Source organism: Siphateles boraxobius, unplaced genomic scaffold (genome assembly GCF_051911475.1).
Source record: "Siphateles boraxobius isolate OS27281-9 unplaced genomic scaffold, OSU_SipBor_1 19, whole genome shotgun sequence".
NCBI classification, from domain to species: Eukaryota; Metazoa; Chordata; class Actinopteri; order Cypriniformes; family Leuciscidae; genus Siphateles; species Siphateles boraxobius.
Window position 1 is genome coordinate 29,598,567 of NW_027508799.1, and position 19,654 is coordinate 29,618,220.

A 19,654-nucleotide genomic window follows, 5' to 3' on the forward strand; every position below is an offset into this window, starting at 1 on the left:
TCCCTATCATCCCTTAGACGTGCGTAAACATCAGCTGACCGGGGCTTCCGCCTCTCCACATGACTGGAACTGAGGAGGGAAATTTTATTAATCTTACTATGGCGACGGCTACTTTTATGAATATTAATGACACAAAACGTCTGATTGGCTGTAAGGCAGACGTTGGTAGGTGGGCGCTAGTCTGCTGGCGAATTAGCGCATCCTTCAATTCTGAAGGCTTGGCTTATGAATATAAATTACGCTACGTGACTAGACGCCACAACAGTTTAACCAAGCAAAGTAAGAATGTAATTAATATCCATGAGTCAAGACGTCGCCATAGTATGATTCGTAATTTCGTACACTAGACTAGGAAAGCTAGCTGCTCCTCTAAAGCAGCGTTTCCCATAACAGTATTGTATGCTTTTATCGCAAGAAAAGTTCCTCCTTTAGGCAATGGCCTTATTTGTTTTTAATTCGGCGTCAAAGATGGCTTCTCCGTTAGTAATAATACATTTTATTCTCATCTGCGTCACTTTGCATTGCAACAATCTGGCCGCGGCTAAAATGAATCCCAGACCGAACATTGTTTTAATCCTGACTGATGATCTGGATGTCTCTATCGGCGGAATGGTGAGTACATTTTCTGAGAAAGGAGTTTTCTTGTTGCCCTTCTCAGTGGTCGTGATTTCCTCTATGCATTTTACTTTAAATATTGTTGCTGAGTAAATGAGCTACATCATCATTATCTTGACATCTTTCAATGTACAGATCCCTTTAGTGAAGACTAAAAAGCTGATTGGTGATGCTGGAATAACCTTTACAAACACGGTGAGTAGAAATAGTGGTAGACAACAACTGTGTCCTTCTAAAAAATAAAAAATAAATTGTTTTGCATAAAATTGCTGTGGGGTCTTATGTAATCTTAAATCTTTTTCTGCATAAGAATATTTATAAGTTTATTATCATGGATCAACCAGCATGCATGTTTGCCATTGCATCAATTTGCACAGCATCTCATAACACTTCTTGCCATTTCTTCTCTCACCCAGATTGTTGCCAGTCCCCTTTGCTGCCCCAGCAGGGCGAGTATCCTGACAGGCAAATACCCCCATAACCATCATGTCGTGAACAACACGTTGGAGGGCAACTGCAGCAGCACAGCCTGGCAGAAGACCCAAGAGCCCGACAGCTTCCCTGCCTTTCTTCAGAAACACGGCACCTATCAGACCTTCTTTGCTGGGAAGTATCTGAATGAGGTAAAGCTATACTGGGTGCTTTAATAAGGATAAACCCTTTCTTTAGTTTGGGTGGAATTTTTTTTTTATAGTCTTTATCATCATGTCATACTGCCAGCCCTGAATCTGCTGATAGTACATTATCCATGTGTGTTTCTTTGCTTCAGTACGGCAGTAAAAAAGCTGGAGGAGTGGAGCATGTTCCTCCGGGCTGGGATCACTGGTTCGCCTTGGTAAGAAAAAGACAGAAGCCGATCATGCTTTTTTACCAGAGCTTCAGGGTTGTCGTGTACACAGCTAGCTTTGAGGGTCACAAGTAGAAGACATTAATGATTTAGGTGAGATGACAAGCGGGAACACATTGACAAGCCTGTCAACCTTTCCCATGAGCCCTGCAGAAGTCTAATTTTAGCTAGAAGGTTATGAGAACAGTTAGTAGCCTAAAATGTAGCATGTTTGTGAAGCTAATACAAGGACACAACCAAATGTAGGCACAGAAATTAATCCAGAAGAAAAAAGGAATGTTCTCTTGAGCCATGCTGATTATTCTTTTACTAAGAGCTCCCACAATTCAAAGCTCAGGGTGTCGATGAGAGCAGATTGTAGGTCTCTGTTTCAAACTGCATGGAACCTAAAAGCTATATACAGGTCCTTCTCAAAAAATTAGCATATTGTGATAAAGTTCATTATTTTCCATAATGTAATGATAAAAATTAAACTTTCATATATTTTAGATTCATTGCACACCAACTGAAATATTTCAGGTGTTTTATTGTTTTAATACTGATGATTTTGGCATACAGCTCATGAAAACCCAAAATTCCTGTCTCAAAAAATTAGCATATTTCATCCGACCAATAAAAGAAGTGTTTTTAATACAAAAAAAAAAGTCAACCTTCAAATAATTATGTTCAGTTATGCACACAATAGTCAATACTTGGTCGGGAATCATTTTGCAGAAATGACTGCTTCAATGCGGCGTGGCATGGAGGCAATCAGCCTGTGGCACTGCTGAGGTGTTATGGAGGCCCAGGATGCTTCGATAGCGGCCTTAAGCTCATCCAGAGTGTTGGGTCTTGCGTCTCTCAACTTCCTCTTCACAATATCCCACAGATTCTCTATGGGGTTCAGGTCAGGAGAGTTGGCAGGCCAATTGAGCACAGTAATACCATGGTCAGTAAACCATTTACCAGTGGTTTTGGCACTGTGAGCAGGTGCCAGGTCGTGCTGAAAAATGAAATCTTCATCTCCATAAAGCTTTTCAGCAGATGGAAGCATGAAGTGCTCCAAAATCTCCTGATAGCTAGCTGCATTGACCCTGCCCTTGATAAAACACAGTGCACTAACACCAGCGGCTGACATGGCACCCCAGTCTTCCTCCAGACTCTGGCACCTTGATTTCCGAATGACATGCAAAACTGAGCAACAGTCCAGTGCTGCTTCTCTGTAGCCCAGGTCAGGCGCTTCTGCCGCTGTTTCTGGTTCAAAAGTGTGCACGGTGGCTCTGGATGTTTCTACTCCAGACTCAGTCCACTGCTTCCGCAGGTCCCCAAGGTCTGGAATCGGTCCTTCTCCACAATCTTCCTCAGGGTCCGGTCACCTCTTCTCGTAGTGCAGCGTTTTTTGCCACACTTTTTCCTTCCCACAGACTTCCCACTGAGGTGGCTTGATACAGCACTCTGGGAACAGCCTATTTGTTCAGAAATTTCTTTCTGTGTCTTACCCTCTTGCTTGAGGGTGTCAATGATGGCCTTCTGGACAGCAGTCAGGTCGGCAGTCTTACCCATGATTGCGGTTTTGAGTAATGAAACAGGCTGGGAGTTTTTAAAAGCCTCAGGAATCTTTTGCAGGTGTTTAGAGTTAATTAGTTGATTCAGATGATTAGGTTAATAGCTCGTTTAGAGACCCTTTTCATGATATGCTAATTTTTTGAGACAGGAATTTTGGGTTTTCATGAGCTGTATGCCAAAATCATCAGTATTAAAACAATAAAAGACCTGAAATATTTCAGTTGGTGTGCAATGAATCTAAAATATATGAAAGTTTTATTTTTATCATTACATTATGGAAAATAATTAACTTTATCACAATATGCAAATTTTTTGAGAAGGACCTGTATATATATATATATATATATATATATATATATATATACACACACACAAATATATCTAAATACACATACACTTTTTTTCCCCCTAAAATTTTTTTTTCATATGCATTTAGTCTTTCTTTAAGTTGAATTTATATATATCCGTAATTCTATATATACTTTAACTTTTTTATTTTAATTTTTTATTCTGTTAACCTGAATTTTTATACATATAAATTTAACTTGATATTTTTTATATTTATTTAATTTCTTTTTATATATATATATACATATACATTTGATGTTTATTTTGATTTATGAAAATCTGAAACCAGATTTATTTGGAGTGAAATCTTTTTGATGATTAGAACATGTTCCTACAGGAGAGAAATTCCAAGTACTATAACTACACACTGTCAGTGAACGGCAGGGCGCAGCGGCATGGACAGAACTACAGTGAGGATTACCTTACGGATGTTCTGGTAAGAGCAGATCTCACCTGCATTCACAAGATTACATAGAACCTTATGCAACAGAAGTTAAGTGGCTTGTACATGTCTGATTCCATCCAGGCCAATATTTCCATCGACTTCCTGGAAAACAAGTCTAACCGCAGGCCTTTCTTCATGATGGTGTCCACTCCGGCCCCGCACTCACCCTGGACGGCCGCTCCTCAGTACGAGAGCAGTTTTTCTAATGTCAAAGCGCCAAGAGACCCTAACTTCAACATACATGGAAAGGTATGGGCCTGATGTGTCTTCTGGGGCTTTCGCACCAGGTAGTTACAGGAACTCAAGTTATAGGAAGGAACTAGCCATCAGGGCAGTGTCTCAAGAATACAATTTTCCCCTAGGGCCATTTTCCTGATTGCATTCACACCACCAGTAGGAACGCTGAAGTGACATTAGCGACATCATTTAAGTGCGATGGACTTAGGCGTCGGTCCATCTATCGCTGTTCTCCATGTTAGTGGAATAAGTATATGTAAACTGTGTGTTTACGCTGCTTATTAAAAATGCCGGTGTATGGCATGTGTTTGGCCAATCAATGTACACTTACGTCACACCTATTGTGCTGGGTTCGACCATAATCTGAAATGGGAGCTAATTTAGCCCCCCGAAAAGGCGTTCCTAGTTCCTGCGGTCCGAACACTCCAAAAAGCGGGTACTTCCGGCAATAGTTATTGGAGCGTTCCTCTGGTGCGCAAGCTCCTTTAGATGTTCTGAATGGATAGTTTTTGTGCATATCTAACAGCATTTAAACCTGATTTTTAGGACAAACACTGGCTCATCAGGCAAGCAAAGACACCCATGACAAACTCTTCAGTGGAGTTCTTGGATAACGCCTACAGAAAACGGTATTCAGATTTTTTTTTTCTTCCGCTTAAAATCATTTTAATACTGCACATGATGTAATGCGGTACTGTTGGTCTGTTCCACTAGGTGGCGCACTTTACTATCAGTAGACGACCTGGTGGAGAAAGTAGTGAAAAAGTTGGAGGTCAGAGGAGAGCTTAGCAACACCTACATCATTTTCACCTCCGACAATGGTTACCACACAGGTACCTGATGAGTTTAATAGTTGAGAAATGTTCTTTTACTCTACCTGTCTTTTATTTTTTCATGTGTCTCTTTCTTCCTCTCAGGCCAGTTTTCTCTTCCGATGGATAAGAGGCAGCTCTATGAATTTGATATCAGAGTTCCTCTGCTAGTGCGAGGGCCTAATATCAAACCCAATCAGACAAGCCAGGTAATAAAAACAAGCTTTTTTTAAATATATATATATATTTGCTTTGTGTGTCATCAATAACTTATCTGTTTCAACAGTTACTCATAGCAAATGTGGATTTGGGTCCAACGATTCTGGACATAGCAGGATATAACGTCAATGAAACTAAGATGGATGGGATGTCATTTCTACCTATCATGGTAAATCCTGTTTGAACTTATCAACTTTGAACTAAATAAATAAATGCATTTAAGTTCTTGCACAGTTTAATTAATTAAAATTCTAAATAAGTTTGCATTTGATTTGTTTCAGATCGGTAAAGGGAACAGCAGCACATGGAGATCTGATGTACTGGTGGAATATGAGGGAGAAGGAAGCAACATCTCAGACCCAGCCTGCCCTCTGCTGGGCCCCGGGGTCTCGGTGAGGGTCTGCGGGCTACAAATAAACGGTAATTACGGTAATCGCAAAAAAATGAGTGCTACAACACAGCTGGGGTTTTTTTTCTGCAGGAGTGTTTCCCCGACTGTGTTTGTGAAGATTCCTACAACAACACGTACGCCTGTGTTCGCACAGTATCGCAGGCCGCCAACTTACAGTACTGTGAATTTGATGACAACGAGGTAAAAAAGAAATCCAAAATCTATTTGCTCCAACTCCTATTAAATATTTTATACTGTAATAGTAATAGCTCACTGTCTTTGCTTGCAGGTGTTTGTGGAGGTGTATAACCTGACAGCAGACCCCTTTCAGTTGAGTAACATCGCCAAAAGCATTGATCAGGAAGTGCTGGAGAAGATGAACCACCGTCTTATGATGCTGCAGTCCTGCTCGGGACAGTCCTGCAGAACGCCTGGCGTCTACGACTCAAAGTCTGTACTTCCTGATCATTTTAACATTCAGCATTCAATTAAAATAATTTGAATTCTGGAAATGTCTTCAAACTTACATTTCGCCTGTCACCGTTCCACCAGGTTTAGGTTTGATCCTCGGTTAATGTTCAGCAGCCTCGTCCCTCACAGGAACAAACTACGACAGACGCTGAAGTAGAGTGGGGAGAGGATTAAAGGAAGAAGACCAATGGAGGGAAAGAATAAAGGGCACTGAAAAACAAGCCCTGTTGTTGCCTTTATATCCTGACGTTCTCCCAAAGATGCCCAGTCTCTCCTTAGATGAGGTCATCAGGGTGCGCCAGGATACCAAACAAACTAGACACTTTCAGACAGGACGGCCCTCTGACATCATTCACATCAGATCCTGACAAACTACCAGCTGACACACATCTGTGACAGCATTCACATCATATTCCTGTTCGTTCAGAATTAATTTTGCTGCTTTGACCCTAACAAAACACTGAACATTTCAAATATTGTCTTTTCATTTTATTCATGTTTTGTAGATTTAGTTTTACTTTTGCTTTAAACATATGCACAGTTTTGAACTTGAGCTCGAATTTTGAGGAAACTGTTGGATTGTTTGTTTGCGAGATGTGTCTGAAACATTTCACTCCACATATTTGTTTAAAAAAAAAAACACTAACATTTAAATGTTCTTGGCCTTAATTTCTGGTCAACCGCAAGGAAAGAAAGTGGATTTCTTATTCTGGTTTAAAAAAGGCAAATGGTAAAAATAAATAAATTGAGAACAACCACAATAGAAATATATTCAACTGCATGCTTGTCAGTCTTTTATGATAAACACTTTCAGGCCCAAGGTACCATATAAACTGAACTTCTTTTTTTCTTTTATGCACAATTTTGCCATTGAAATATTATATCACCTTTTCAGTTCCTGTCACTTGCATATGGCAGCACAAAATCAGTGTTTAGACATATATTTTACTTGAGTAATACCACAACAAAATTATTTACTAACTAAGTGCAAATATCATATTTAGCATTACATTGTTGTAGGTAAACTGCTCTTTTTCTTATTATTTCTTGCGGTTTGTGTCAGTTGTGAATGAGCCAAAGGTGTGGATCACAGCAGGTCATTGATATCATCTGACATTGTTTAGCCTCAGTTTAGAACAAGAAAACATTTTTGGAAATCCTGTGCTTGGGTTGCTGTCGCTTTGCTCTTGAATATGTTCACAGCAACCCAAACTTGAAGCATTAAGGGACTGTTTTACTTTCAGACTACTACGCAACCTACAACAATCTTCTGCTGGAATTGGCAATATCTCAAATCACCCAAAATGATCTGAGAAGCGGTGGACATGCATAAGAAGTGCGTTTGAAAAGGTCTTTCTAACAATACTTCAATATATCCGTTTAGTGAAGCACTTTCCAGTCTGTGATCAACATGTCTGACATGTTTTGCACATAAATATTTCATTATATTCGTTAGTAGCATTGCTATGGTTGGTGTGGACTTTTGTCTTGTGTGTTTGATGGATAAAAGCATTCTGAAAATATTTTTGTTGTTGTTTTTGTTGTTGTTGCTTAAATCATTTTTAAAATGTATTTTTAAATATTTGAAAAGAATAAACAGGACAATTGATATGGCTCACAATGACATGATTATTAAATAATCTAATTGCAACAGTTACTTTATTAAAAACAAATCAATATATATATATACAGTATATTAGTGTGATAGATACATGATATATTTTTAAATGTTTTAAAATTGAAAAAATATTTTGGGTTGCTTGAAAGTTCACTTCCCTGAACTTTCATGTTATTTCTATGTTTTGCATTACCTTTGCATAAGAAAACCATGTGTTCATTTTTAAATGGGAACAGATATGCTTATATTTCTATGATCAATGCATTTTGCAGTGCAGAAAATCATAAAAAACAAAACTACTAATACAGTTAAAAGGTCTGTGTTAGACAAACTATAATGGCTTAACTACACTTAAAGAGGCCATATTATGTGATTTTACAAAAAAAGTCAACTAGATTAGGTTTTCATGCTTGTTTTCTTGTGTTGCTGCAGCATCTCTCTTCCCAGTCTGTCGGTTTAGTGACTGTCTCTATTAAGCTCCTCCTTCCAAAAAGCAAAAATGTGCTCTGATTGGTCGGCTGGAGCAGTGAGGGGTGATTGGTCAAGCGCTGAGTGTGTTTGGTAAATGTCACGCCCCTTACTATAAACACACTACTAACTAACTCAACAAAGCCGTAATTCCCATAATTCTGTGTATGCCTTGGGTGGGAATTATTTAAATGAGGAATATTGTGACATGTTCGTTCCCAGAAGAAAAATCAAGATTAATGGAGGCGTTTCAGGGAGTTCAGAAACAGTGCGCACTGATATAGAGAATAACTCCCTTTGGAGTGACTTTGTGCTTTTAACTTTCTTAAGTGTGTAATGTTACTGTTTGAGCATGAAAAAAGTCTGCAAAGTTACAAATTGTAAATAATAGCATAATAGGTCCTCTTTAAATAACAGAATTCACAGTTACGACGATATGTAGGTTTCTCAGAAGATTTTAGTGCATTGTTAAAAAACAAATAATTTTACATTATCTACGAAAGGTTATCGAAAGTCCTACTTTCCCCATGTTTATGTCCACTTGTAAGAGAGCCAGACGGTCAGCTCCACTCCTCCAGCACAGGAAGAAACGGCAAGTCAGTGCTGCCCAGATAGTAGTGCGCCCCCTGCTGGAAGACATCACTGACGGCCCACGTCAGGCTGCCCGTGGGGTCGTGTAGGCTGTCAATCACCTCTCCATCAGGCCCCAGCTCCATAATCAGCCCGTACTTGGGCAACAGAACGTTGTACCAGCTGAGAGGAATGAGCTGCAAGAGGGTTCACCATTGAGATTTTACTTTTGTCACTGCTGAACTGTTCTAAACTCCACATATTTAAGACTTACCCACCTTAACTATGAAGCGCTTAAGTGCAGGGTATGGACCAATCAGATCCAAGAATGGTGGGAAAAGTCGGCCTTGGAATCTAACGGTGGTTATGCCCACCAAAAATGTGCCACGGTCACTGAGGCGGATGTTATCAGGATAACCAATCATGTTGTTCAGGACGGTCTCCTTAGTGCCCGCTTTAGGTCCTTTCAACCAGAACCTGAGAAACAGGAAGGAAGATTTCCTCACGGCCCTTTTACATTCGGATATATAAAAAAATGACAAGCTCTTACTTAATAATGTGTCCGATACTAGTCTCGGCCAGAAGCAGAAAGTCCTCATCAGGTGAGAAGGCAAAGCCATTAGGCATGTAAAGAGAATCCAACAATGTCCGAACGTCACCGGTCACGGGGTCATATGAGAGAAGGCGACCCAGTTGGTTCGTCTCCAATACCTGCAGAGAGAACCAGCCTTTAGTGCAGGTAATATGACCGTGTTGTCAATCTTCATACCCTGTTTTTCTGTCACTCACTCACCTCATAACGGACATGACGTCTTCCCCATTTACTGCTGGAGTCCGTGAAAAACACGGTTCCATTTTTAGAAATCTCCAGACCATTTAGAAAGCCAAAGGGAATCCCATCAGCTCCTTATAAGAAGAATGTGAAGGGGTTATTTCAATATAATGCTCTTTTAAATTGCCGGATTGGAATCATAGTAAATATGTTTATAAAAAGTCTTCAACTTTGCACAAAGCAGCGAGTATTAAATACACTGAGATAAAGAAAACCAATATGTGCAAGTACAGTAGTGGCCAAAAGTGATTTTCACACTTTATCCAAATATTATGAAAAATGTGTTAAAGATTTTGTAAGCATATTGCAATATTGAGGACTAAATCAATATACTATATTGCATATAGTCAATTGTTTTATTTGTGATAACGCAATGAAACATGACAAAACATGACACGCATGACAAAATACTAATATTAAAATATATATTTATATAAAAGTTTTTGCCGGCCTTTGGGAGTTTACAAATAAAAAAACAAAAATTCAATTGAGAAGAAAATATATAGTAAATTGAGATAAAAATGGACAGTTGATTTTGACACTGGCCAAAGCAACCAAAATGGTGCGAAAAGCTTTTTGAGACATTTGGAAGCGCACACTAAGTCAAATGTTTACAGACCCTCTTTGCTGGAATGTAGCAATGTCTTCTCTCCAGTCCAAGGGTCAACTTTGAAAAGACCCTGGTAAGAGTCAGCCACGATAAGCTGCCCGTCACGGTCCAATCGCAGACCATGTGGACGGCCACATACCGGCTCATAGTCCATACATGTGCCTATGTGAAGAACAAAATGGCAAGTATGCAAATATAGCATGATATCTTACCGTCTCTGCACAAGGAAAACAATGGTATCTACTAACCGACAGGCACATTTTGCATTCTGCTGAATGACTCACTAGAGAATACATTTGCCCACCTGAATTTTTAAAAAGCTCTGGCTGGTTAAATATAGTAAGACTAAAGGGAGGCATCAAATGCTCTAATGAAGACATCTGCATTCAAGACTCTTTTGAACAGCCGAGACTTTGATACAACAACACTTGAGTCTTTGTGAATCACTTCAGCATGTCTAATGTGTGATGGCAGCAGGACACATGGACTGTTGGGGTTTTCCACACGTGTCAAGCCAGTGAACGCCTCCATAACAGGCCAACCGATACATATTCATCCAGCCACAGAGGGCACGTGAAGTGCATAATGATTTACACTATATGCTACTAAACAGCTGCATGGATTCAGGTACAATTGCTTCAGCATTTTCTAGTTTTCTGCTGGTGCAATGGTGGATTTACCACATTCAGGGATGTTCTGGCCCATCTGAGTGATGAAAGTGAGGGATTCCTTGTTGATTCTCCACAGCTTCCCATCAACAGTCCCTGTGTAGATGTTTCCTTGAGAGATGCAATAAAGAGATCAAACCTGACTGTATTTCTGAACAAAAAACAGACAAAAATACAAGACTAGCTTACCGTTCTGGTCTGCCGTGAAGGACTCCGGGCCTTTGAGTTGACCAGAAAACAGCCGTCTACCTCTCTGTAGACGTGTGTTCACTGCCAGAGGGCCGTCCAGAGCAGGCGGGGGTCCCTCAAATCTGGAAAACGTTCATCAGCAGGAAAACACACATCACTACTACAAGACTGAAATCTCTCTGGAGATCTATTTATGCGGAATTCACTGCAAAGTAAAGAGATTTACAATGAAGGCAAGTGAGACTCACATGTACGGCTCAGGATCAATAGGGGAGGGAATGAGATACAAACCAACTGCAACTGCCAACAATACAATCCTTACAGAACTCTGCCCTAGCCTGCATAAATAAATTAAAAAATGTAATGGCAAAGACATCTCACAGATTCTGGGCTTTATTTAATTTAAATTTAAATTAATTAAATTTAAATGACATAATTTATCAAATAAAATAATAACAAAAATAGTATTTATCATAATAATATTAATCAAGTTAAATGTAATATTCGTATTAATTAAATATTACCTTGATATAATAATATAATTATATTATAATCAAATAAATGTTAAAACAATCATAAAAGATAGATCACATTAGGCTACAATGTTAAAAATTAAAAGTACAAGAAAATTAAATTACAGATTTTATAAAATAACAACAAAAATAGTATTAATCCTAATAATATTAAATAAATTAAATGTAATATTTGTAGATGTTGAATTGATTTATTATATAATTATTTAATATTATATTCAACTAAATATATGATCATGATAATAAAATAACTAATGCTGGCATTCAGTATGCTATAACCCATCAAAATATACATGACATCAATAGATTTTGTGAACGTGCAAAGTAAATAATAGCCTATATTTTAAAAGATTCAATTATCTTTCATTGAGTAATAGGAACATCTCATAATCAGAGGTTGTTAAATAATGTTTCATAAACACGAAAGATGCGAAAGAACAAAAGAAAGGCGATTTCCATACTACATAACCGAATAATCCGCATTATTCACTGCAGCTCACCGCTTTCACCCCCGGGTGCAGTAAGTATGTGAAGAAGTAGCGCTAGTCTACAAATGCGTCCAGAAGTGAACAACAATGAAAAGTCGACGTTTATTTATCATCCAAAGTGAGCGTTTGTACGTTCCTTCGTGATTAATAGGATTTTCTGGATTTAAAAAAAATGTGTAGACTTACATGGTTATGTCGTGGAGCCTTTTTGACAGTTGTATAAAGTTCAGCGTGTGTTCCAGGACGCCATGAAAGAAGTGTTCGGTGAGTCAGCGATGAGTTCAGCGATGAGGACATTAACACGGGTTCATACAGAGGCCACATCATACACGTGTGGGGCTGCCTTGAGCACGTCTTGGCCTCAATCACATCTTTACAGTTTTACGTGATGTTGAAAGCTAGTAAAAGGGCTAATAACTGTTGGTGTAACCCTGTGCACAGTGTCCCTCTAAGATAGGCTACTTCAGGGTAGGCTACTTGGAAGGGGGAAAAACGTGTTTAATGACAAATGAGTTGGAGATTATTAGAAATCAGCTTTTTGAGATTATGCCAAAAGTGAGATCAAGTATAATTCCAAGAGGAGCCAGTTTTTTTCTCACACACAAACAGATGACGGCTGCAGTGAATTGAGAAACATTTACTCTTTATTTAAAGAAACCATGTCTTCAACAAGAAAGGCCACGATTGGTAACAATACAAACCCTCAAAGAACCTGCGTCATTGTCAAAAATGCATGACACGTGGACTCATTTAGGTTCTAAAAATGCATATTTAGTGAAGCTTTTCTAAACCTCTCAAGGACAATATTCATGCCACTTTTGCCAACAGAGTCCTCGCTTCATCTTCGATATATGAAAGTTACATCATTCATTAACAAAACCACGTAACTTCAAACTGTGGAACAAAATGAGAATTTTTGGCAAATACAGAGTATGGGATTCGTGAGCAAACTATGTCCAACTATGTTATTAAACAGAAATATCAACAGCACTGGCCTGCGATGTCCTAATACAGCCATAAAATATGCATGAATTAATATAACACATGCACGTATACTTAAAAGTATTGAAGCAGTTCACTCCTTTCCACACCACTTTTCTACACATGAATACAGTTTAACATTCATTCACAGTCTTACTCTACAAACAAAAGCTTGTTTATGAAAAAAAAATCAAGTACTGAAACAGCTTTATTAAAAAAAAAAAATCATAACATAACTGAGCTTCCACTAGATGCAATGCCATTTAAAAACAGTGGAAGACAATAGGCATCAGATGAAGACTAATAAAACAAAATAACTCCCTGAATTAAAACAAAGTGCCCAAAAAGCATTTATAAAATTACTGGTCTTATTCCCCTGACTAATCCTCTTCGATTGTATATATTGAGACTGTGGTGATTTTAATTTCACACAATAAATTACACAAATTACTCTAATTTATATTTACCCCAGTGTTTACACAAATTACTCTAATTTATATTTACCTCAGTGTTTACAATTAAAGTTGCCATGGTAAAACCATTGGACTAGATAGATACTGTAATTTAACCTCAGTTTATTGAGGTGTTCAAACTGATTGCACCAGGCAATTTGTTTCAAACTTAAATTAAACTATGCATTTTAATAATATCTTTGGTTAGAGGTTATAAAACCAATAATAATAAAGAAAAAAAAGCACACAATCTGTGTCTAAGACAATTGAATTAACTGACACAGGTGAGATAAGACTGCAGAGATGTAGTTACAGCAGTTGGTCACAAGGTGTCGCTACCTCGCTATGCATGTGTCACAATATAATGTCGCAGTACCCTTCAGGAAACCGTCATGCAGCACTAGCATACAGAAATTCAAATATAAATGTGTATACATATTAAACCACCTACTGATACACAAGTATCATTTAAAATCATCGCCATTAGTGTTGACCTTGAGTGCTGCTGTGACAAAGTATCACTGACCATTAACGTGTCTGCGTTTATTTTACTGTACCTCACAACGGTAACATTTCAGCTACATCTCCATGCCATGAAGAAATGAATGTAAAATAAACTTTTGGCAGAACTTTGTATCCTCCTGCTACAGCAAATCGGATCAGTGTGATTATACATATATTCATGAATCACAGAAAAGGAGGAAGATCACACGGCAAGTACAACTTGACAGACGTAGCTTAGATCTGCCATTTTCAGGCTGTAGCATCAAAACAAACTTTATTACTTTTCTATTCAGTAATTTCTCTCAAAGACGTCCTCTTTAACTCATTTGATCACTGAACAACGAATGCCCTGTTGACTAATGATCTGCTCAAACCAGAGGTCATCACGTCCCATCATTCACCGAGAAAGATCGTCTGACCCCGACCAACATCAGTCTGCTCTGCGTGACACTTCCCACATACTTTCAAACATCCTCAAAGCTCCTCTCTCCAACTTCCTGAAATCCGTTCGGTTCCAATTCCAGCACTTCACCTAAGAATCCTTATGCATACTTTTTCTGATTTAAAATAAACGCAAGTTTTAATTTGCATGTATGCCATCCATTCAGCAACTAATGATCATGAAATGCTACATTGCTTTAGTCCACATTTCCTGCCCCTACATCATCAAATTCAAACTTCATCATAAACATAATCTTCCTGTCCGTTTGGTCTCACGTGGTTTTCAGGTCTTTGTCACGTGCTACGTTTGTCCTCATTTTGTCAACAGCACATCAAATGCCAACACTATCTTTGGTAGGGCACATTATGAGTCAATTGGTATTTAATATAAAACAAAAATAATCCCCAATCCCATCAGTTTCTGGTCAATAATATATTTGAAATAAAATAAGACTCTTTCAGTAAAATAAACAAAAGAATAAAACTTCACCCACATAAATTAAAACAACAAACAGAAATATTTACAAACAACAGCATCCAACAATTAAATAAAAGACAATTTCACGTTTGCATCATTCACAACTTCACGAGGTAAAAGAACAGAAAACATGAGAAATAACTGCGACGGTTGAAACTGTGAAAGATCACAAGAGGGCGGAAGGGTAAATATGGCACCTGAGGTGCATTCTGGGAGGTCAGTGCTCTCCTCTGAGTTTGAGACAGGGTGTCCACTTGGCACAGTGACACCTAATAGTGTTCATTACAGACAGTGACCACTAGAAGCAGCAGGGCTGCAGTTCCTTCTCTCCACAGGTTAGCTTTAGCCTGGGCCGCCCGCTGCTCTCATGGCCTCCTCCAGTTTCTCTCTGTAGGTTTTGTAGCGTCTGGTTATTGAACAGATCTGGTCATTTTCCTCTTTTTCCAGGATGCGGAGGAAGTTATGCAGTTCGGGGATGGAAAAGGCGTCCCACTGATGAATGAGAGGAAGATGTGTGTCATAATTCCAGATTTTATTCATTTATTTATAAATGTTTTTTTAAATGCCATGTCAGCACTCAGCATCAAGGCTATCTTCATGGCAAGAACAAAGTGAATAACAAACGATTAACAAAAAACTATACACACTACCATTTAAAATTGTGGGGTTGTTGAATGAATGTTTTTGAAAGAAGTCTCTTATGCTCATTGCTCACTAAGGCTGCAATTATTTGATCAAAAATACATCACAAAACAGTGAAATATTATTATAATTTAAAAAAACCGTTTTCTATTGTAATATTTTTTTTTTAAATGCAATTTATTCCTGTTAGGCAAAGCTGAATTCTCAGCATCGTTACTCCAGCATCGCATGATCCTTCAGAAATCATTGTTGAAAACATTACTTTTTTTTTTTAAATGGTTGTGCTGCTTAATATTTTTAGGGAAACTGTGATACATTTTATTTTAAGATTCTTTGATGAATACAAAGTTCAAAAGACCAGCATTTATTTGAAATAGAACTTTACTTTCACTTTTGATTAATTTAACGCTTTGTTGCTGAACTTCTTAGATATATATATATATATATATATATATATATATATATATATATATATATACACATATCTTACTGACCTCAAACTTTCAAATGATAGTCATTTAAGATGGATACAAGACAAAAATTATAAAATACTCTGGGTTCGGGCCAAATTCCAAGCTTGGAGCCCTTCCCTGTACAGCACGCCAAACACACATGAACCTTTATCTAATTATATGTAAGTGTAAACAATAATAATCAATGTGAATCTTTGAATGCCACAAATGCCGTTCATTCATTTCAGATTCACTGTAAGATAGAAACTAGGGATGCACTCATACCATTTTTTCCACAACGATCCGTATCCAAATACCTACATTCTGAATATCTGTTGATACCAATCGGTAACCGTGCTGTTTTTTTTTCTTGGATCATCGTAGAATATCTATACTACTGTATGATCAATCTTTTATGTGTTAAACACAACCCACTAAATACCAGGAACGTTACTAGACCTATTTTAGGGAGGCCTAAAAGATTCATTAGTCCCCCCCCAAATAAATCAATATCATCAGTCAACATTTTCCCTGATCTTTTCTTTTTTGTCAACTATTCCACTAAATCTTAAAACTTCTTACTGGGCGTAAAACATATAGAAACCTTACCAAGACTTCCCCGGTTTGCTGCTCCTTCAGGACAAAGCTGAGCGTGTCTGTGCTGGGTCCCGCCACAAGACGCAGGAACAGAGGGTGTTCTTCCTCGGACAGCTTACAGGTGTACACTTCACACATACAGGCACAAAACACATTCTATTACCATCACAGACACTTCATTCACATAACCAGACATTCACTGTGAAAACAAAAAAACCTACATCAGGCAAGAATTAGGGATGCATGAGGAAGGCTGATATTTTCACCCCTTTTTTTAGTACCAGAGCTGTAACCTCAATGCATTCTGGCTCCATTTTGACCCAGAAGAGATCAATAATTGAAAACTATGAAAATACAAAAAAGTTTTTTCTTTTTCTTTTTTTTTCTTTAGGAGATATAACAAGGAACTTGTTCAAATATTCTGAATACAACCTGACTTGTGATACAGTCTGGAATTAAACCACACCATGTTGGTTTGTCTGGCCAGAGGAGAACTGGTCCCTCGACTGAACCTGGTGTGTCGACTTTTGGTTTGCTTAGTCGGGGACACTTACTATTCGGCATTACATGAGAACTGAACTGAGCTGGATGATGACATCACCGTTTTCTCTAGAGCTGCTTTATAGATTAATTGAACTCATTTCATATGATTAACTTTACACCGTTATTGAACCAAAATGAATCAACACTATTTTCTTTCTAGAGCTGCTTTACAGCCGAATTCAAATCTGTTTGCATCACTATTTTCCTGTTTATTGCTATACTGAGCTGCTTTAAAACAATCTGTATTGTATAAAGTACTATATAAATAAAGGTGTTGACTCAATTTAAAGAGGATACATTTAGAAACAAAACTTCTCGGACAGCACCAACAGTAATTGAGATCCACTCTGAAAAGTTGCATATAAATTCAAGTCAATTAAAGCACTTATTAATTAAAGTAACTTATTATAAAATAATGGCCTGCCACACCATAAAAGAGGAAGACAAACTCCAAACTACACCACTGATGAACGTGGATCTCACGCCATATTTCACAGCAAAAACAAACCCTTTAAGCACGAAAAAAGGAAGAGCAACCACCTCATATCAGAAACAAAAGTTAATTCTCTAGAACTGCCTTGTTTACTTTAGCATTATGGGAGATTTTCCTCCACCCAGAATGTGGAAGAGGGCGCAGACCTGCATTTTTTCATTCTTGAGGAATCCTCTCATCTCACTTCCTGTTTAATGGGGGCTTCCTTATGCCTCCAGCAGGGGATAATCAGAACATGCAGGGCTGTTATTATGTCTACACTAATGCGGTTGATTCATGCTCCTTTATAGGCCGTACCGCTGTGATATCACACATGAGGGTCTGTCTGTTTCTATAATGAGCTCTGAGATGGGAGTTTTTATCAGCATCTAAACTTTAGCATTTCTTAAAGTCGTCTAGTCTAGACGGGGTGTTTAAGAGCTCGACGGTCCCGTTACACGCATTAAAAACAGCTGTCAAACACAAAGTCTTGCATATACGTCTCCTAGCATGTGCTGAGATCTCTCACGGTGGTGAGACCTCATGAAAATGCTCTGTCTCAGACAGTGGAGGGGAAAAAACATCACTGTTCCAGACAGCCTCCTCAGCAAAATCCCCCCATTGGCAGCAGCATTTATTGGCTCCTACACACACAATCCTACAAAATAACTGAAGATGAGCGTAATATCTCTTCCTTCATCAATTCACTGCGACTGAATCGACTGTACCACAGCGAACCAAAATTATTTGCTTACTTATTTTTGTAGTTGGATCAGTAACAAAATGTAGTATTTTAAAAATAAGTACATAAGATGATTGTCTCGAGAATATTAGGTTTAAAAAAAAGTGAAAACCTGAAAAGAATTGTGTATATATTAAAAAGAATTATAAAAAGACAACTTAAATACATTAAATAAGATAAAATGAAATTAATTTTAAAAAAAAGTAGTACAAGGATCTACTAAAGGTGTAGTTACTTTTAAATAGGAATTACATAGATATATCACTTGACAGTTGGATTTCATGGAAAATACAGAATAATTTTGTAATTTTTTTGTAATATTTAACATTTATGTTTTTTGACATGATAAACAGTGATTTTTTAATCATTTTGTTTTAAATGTGCAGTCTGAATTAAATGAGTTAAGATAAAAGGACTGCATAAAGGAAAATAATACTAAGATAACATCTTTTCTCAACAAATATGCACAGCCGGGTAGTCTGATTGATGAATGAATGACTTTTGTAATGATTCTTTTCTGTCAAATCAACCGGAGCACATTCCAACCCGACGCACGGACTACGAAAACAGGTACTTAAAATCACTGAGCCATATGCGTGTCTGGCTTCCTATTGTGTGTGTGACGTCAACGAGGGGCTCAGACAGTGGCTGGGGTCTGTCAGAGGAAGGAGATGGATTGGAAACACTTTGACATTATGGGAGGAAAACCAATGCTCAGGAATTCACAAATTGATGTCGCTCTGCAAGCCAGTGACTGATCCAGCACTGAAAAAACGAACTAGTAGTCACTAGTAAACTAGTTGACCAACCTGACCCCTCCCAGCTCAGAATATCCCTGTATGGCAATGAAATGTGGGGAACGAGGCTGGTTAATATCTGCAGTCAACAGGTTGGCACAGACAACAGCTGGTGTGTATGTGTGTTTACTACGCTGGCATGGTGTATTCTTGGCACATGCGTGCACATATGCTTACAGGCAACAGGCCTGTCCTGTATCTGTGTGTGCCAGAAGTCAAGAACGTTAATAAATACACACGCATTTCTGAGATTGTCTTATTTCAGGAATGCATCTGGTCCTGCCAAAACACATACACAAGGGGTCATGAGTCATTACCACGCTGGTGCTAGTCTACTGTATGCACACATACGCGGATGCATTTTCCACATTCATGTTCCGCGTCTCACCTTGGTCTTCTCTGCTGAAGCGTTTGAACAAGGCGAACTTGGCGGGGTTGTCGGCCACGGTGAACTTCTTCAGCATGGCTTCGATCACCTGTCGCACTGTGTTGGTGCTGCTGATGTGCAGGGTGTTTATGGAGCCACGCGGAAGGTAAAACGCCTCTTGACCTTTGACCCCTCCTGCCCCACCTCCTTTCACAGTGATGGGCCTCCGCAGGTCCATCTGCACCTTGATGAAGCCTGTGTACATGCTGCTAGAATTCTG

At 38.4% G+C, this 19,654-nt stretch overlaps 3 protein-coding genes across 4 annotated transcripts in view; 1 reads left to right on the plus strand and 2 right to left on the minus strand.

Annotated features, from left to right (window-relative positions):
* The first annotated feature begins 227 nt into the window (after nucleotides 1–227).
* On the plus strand, nucleotides 228–7,453 carry gnsa (glucosamine (N-acetyl)-6-sulfatase a). The gene is made up of 14 exons (XM_077234848.1): nucleotides 228–612; nucleotides 751–810; nucleotides 1,032–1,238; nucleotides 1,385–1,450; nucleotides 3,693–3,791; nucleotides 3,882–4,049; nucleotides 4,584–4,666; nucleotides 4,752–4,870; nucleotides 4,955–5,058; nucleotides 5,136–5,237; nucleotides 5,350–5,460; nucleotides 5,550–5,660; nucleotides 5,749–5,909; nucleotides 6,012–7,453. Exons 1-14 carry the CDS (start codon nucleotides 436–438, stop codon nucleotides 6,085–6,087), a joined length of 1,644 nt encoding a protein of 547 aa, XP_077090963.1. The 5' UTR covers nucleotides 228–435; the 3' UTR covers nucleotides 6,088–7,453.
* Nucleotides 7,454–8,453: 1,000 nt separating this feature from the next.
* LOC143742158 (adipocyte plasma membrane-associated protein) lies at nucleotides 8,454–12,529 on the minus strand. The gene is made up of 9 exons (XM_077234851.1): nucleotides 12,093–12,529; nucleotides 11,134–11,223; nucleotides 10,886–11,007; nucleotides 10,709–10,807; nucleotides 10,038–10,190; nucleotides 9,380–9,492; nucleotides 9,137–9,297; nucleotides 8,865–9,063; nucleotides 8,454–8,783 (listed from the first exon to the last, which is right to left on the minus strand). Coding segments are annotated over exons 1-9 (1,146 nt in total). The 5' UTR covers nucleotides 12,095–12,529; the 3' UTR covers nucleotides 8,454–8,576.
* The window catches only part of rassf3 (Ras association domain family member 3), a 37,757-nt gene continuing 30,631 nt past the window's right edge, over nucleotides 12,529–19,654 (minus strand). For both annotated transcript variants that reach the window (XM_077234849.1, XM_077234850.1), the window contains 3 exons: nucleotides 19,396–19,651; nucleotides 16,466–16,581; nucleotides 12,529–15,254 (listed from right to left, as the gene is read on the minus strand). In XM_077234849.1, the coding sequence (XP_077090964.1) occupies nucleotides 15,105–15,254; nucleotides 16,466–16,581; nucleotides 19,396–19,651 (522 nt within the window). In that variant the 3' untranslated portion in view covers nucleotides 12,529–15,104. The remainder of the gene's footprint in view (nucleotides 15,255–16,465; nucleotides 16,582–19,395; nucleotides 19,652–19,654) is intronic.

What these genes read in the sequence shown, in the direction of transcription:
- gnsa (XM_077234848.1), top strand. Translation starts at nt 436, where the DNA reads ATGGCCTTATTTGTTTTTAATTCGGCGTCAAAGATGGCTTCTCCGTTA. An exon ending in CGACAATGGTTACCACACAG is followed by an intron (nt 4,871 to 4,954) that starts GTACCTGATGAG and finishes TCTTCCTCTCAG; the next exon opens with GCCAGTTTTCTCTTCCGATG. An exon ending in GTGAATTTGATGACAACGAG is followed by an intron (nt 5,661 to 5,748) that starts GTAAAAAAGAAA and finishes CTTTGCTTGCAG; the next exon opens with GTGTTTGTGGAGGTGTATAA.
- LOC143742158 (XM_077234851.1), bottom strand. An exon ending in CCAGAACATCCCTGAATGTG is followed by an intron (nt 10,191 to 10,708) that starts GTAAATCCACCA and finishes TTCTTCACATAG; the next exon opens with GCACATGTATGGACTATGAG. An exon ending in AGTATCGGACACATTATTAA is followed by an intron (nt 9,064 to 9,136) that starts GTAAGAGCTTGT and finishes CCTGTTTCTCAG; the next exon opens with GTTCTGGTTGAAAGGACCTA.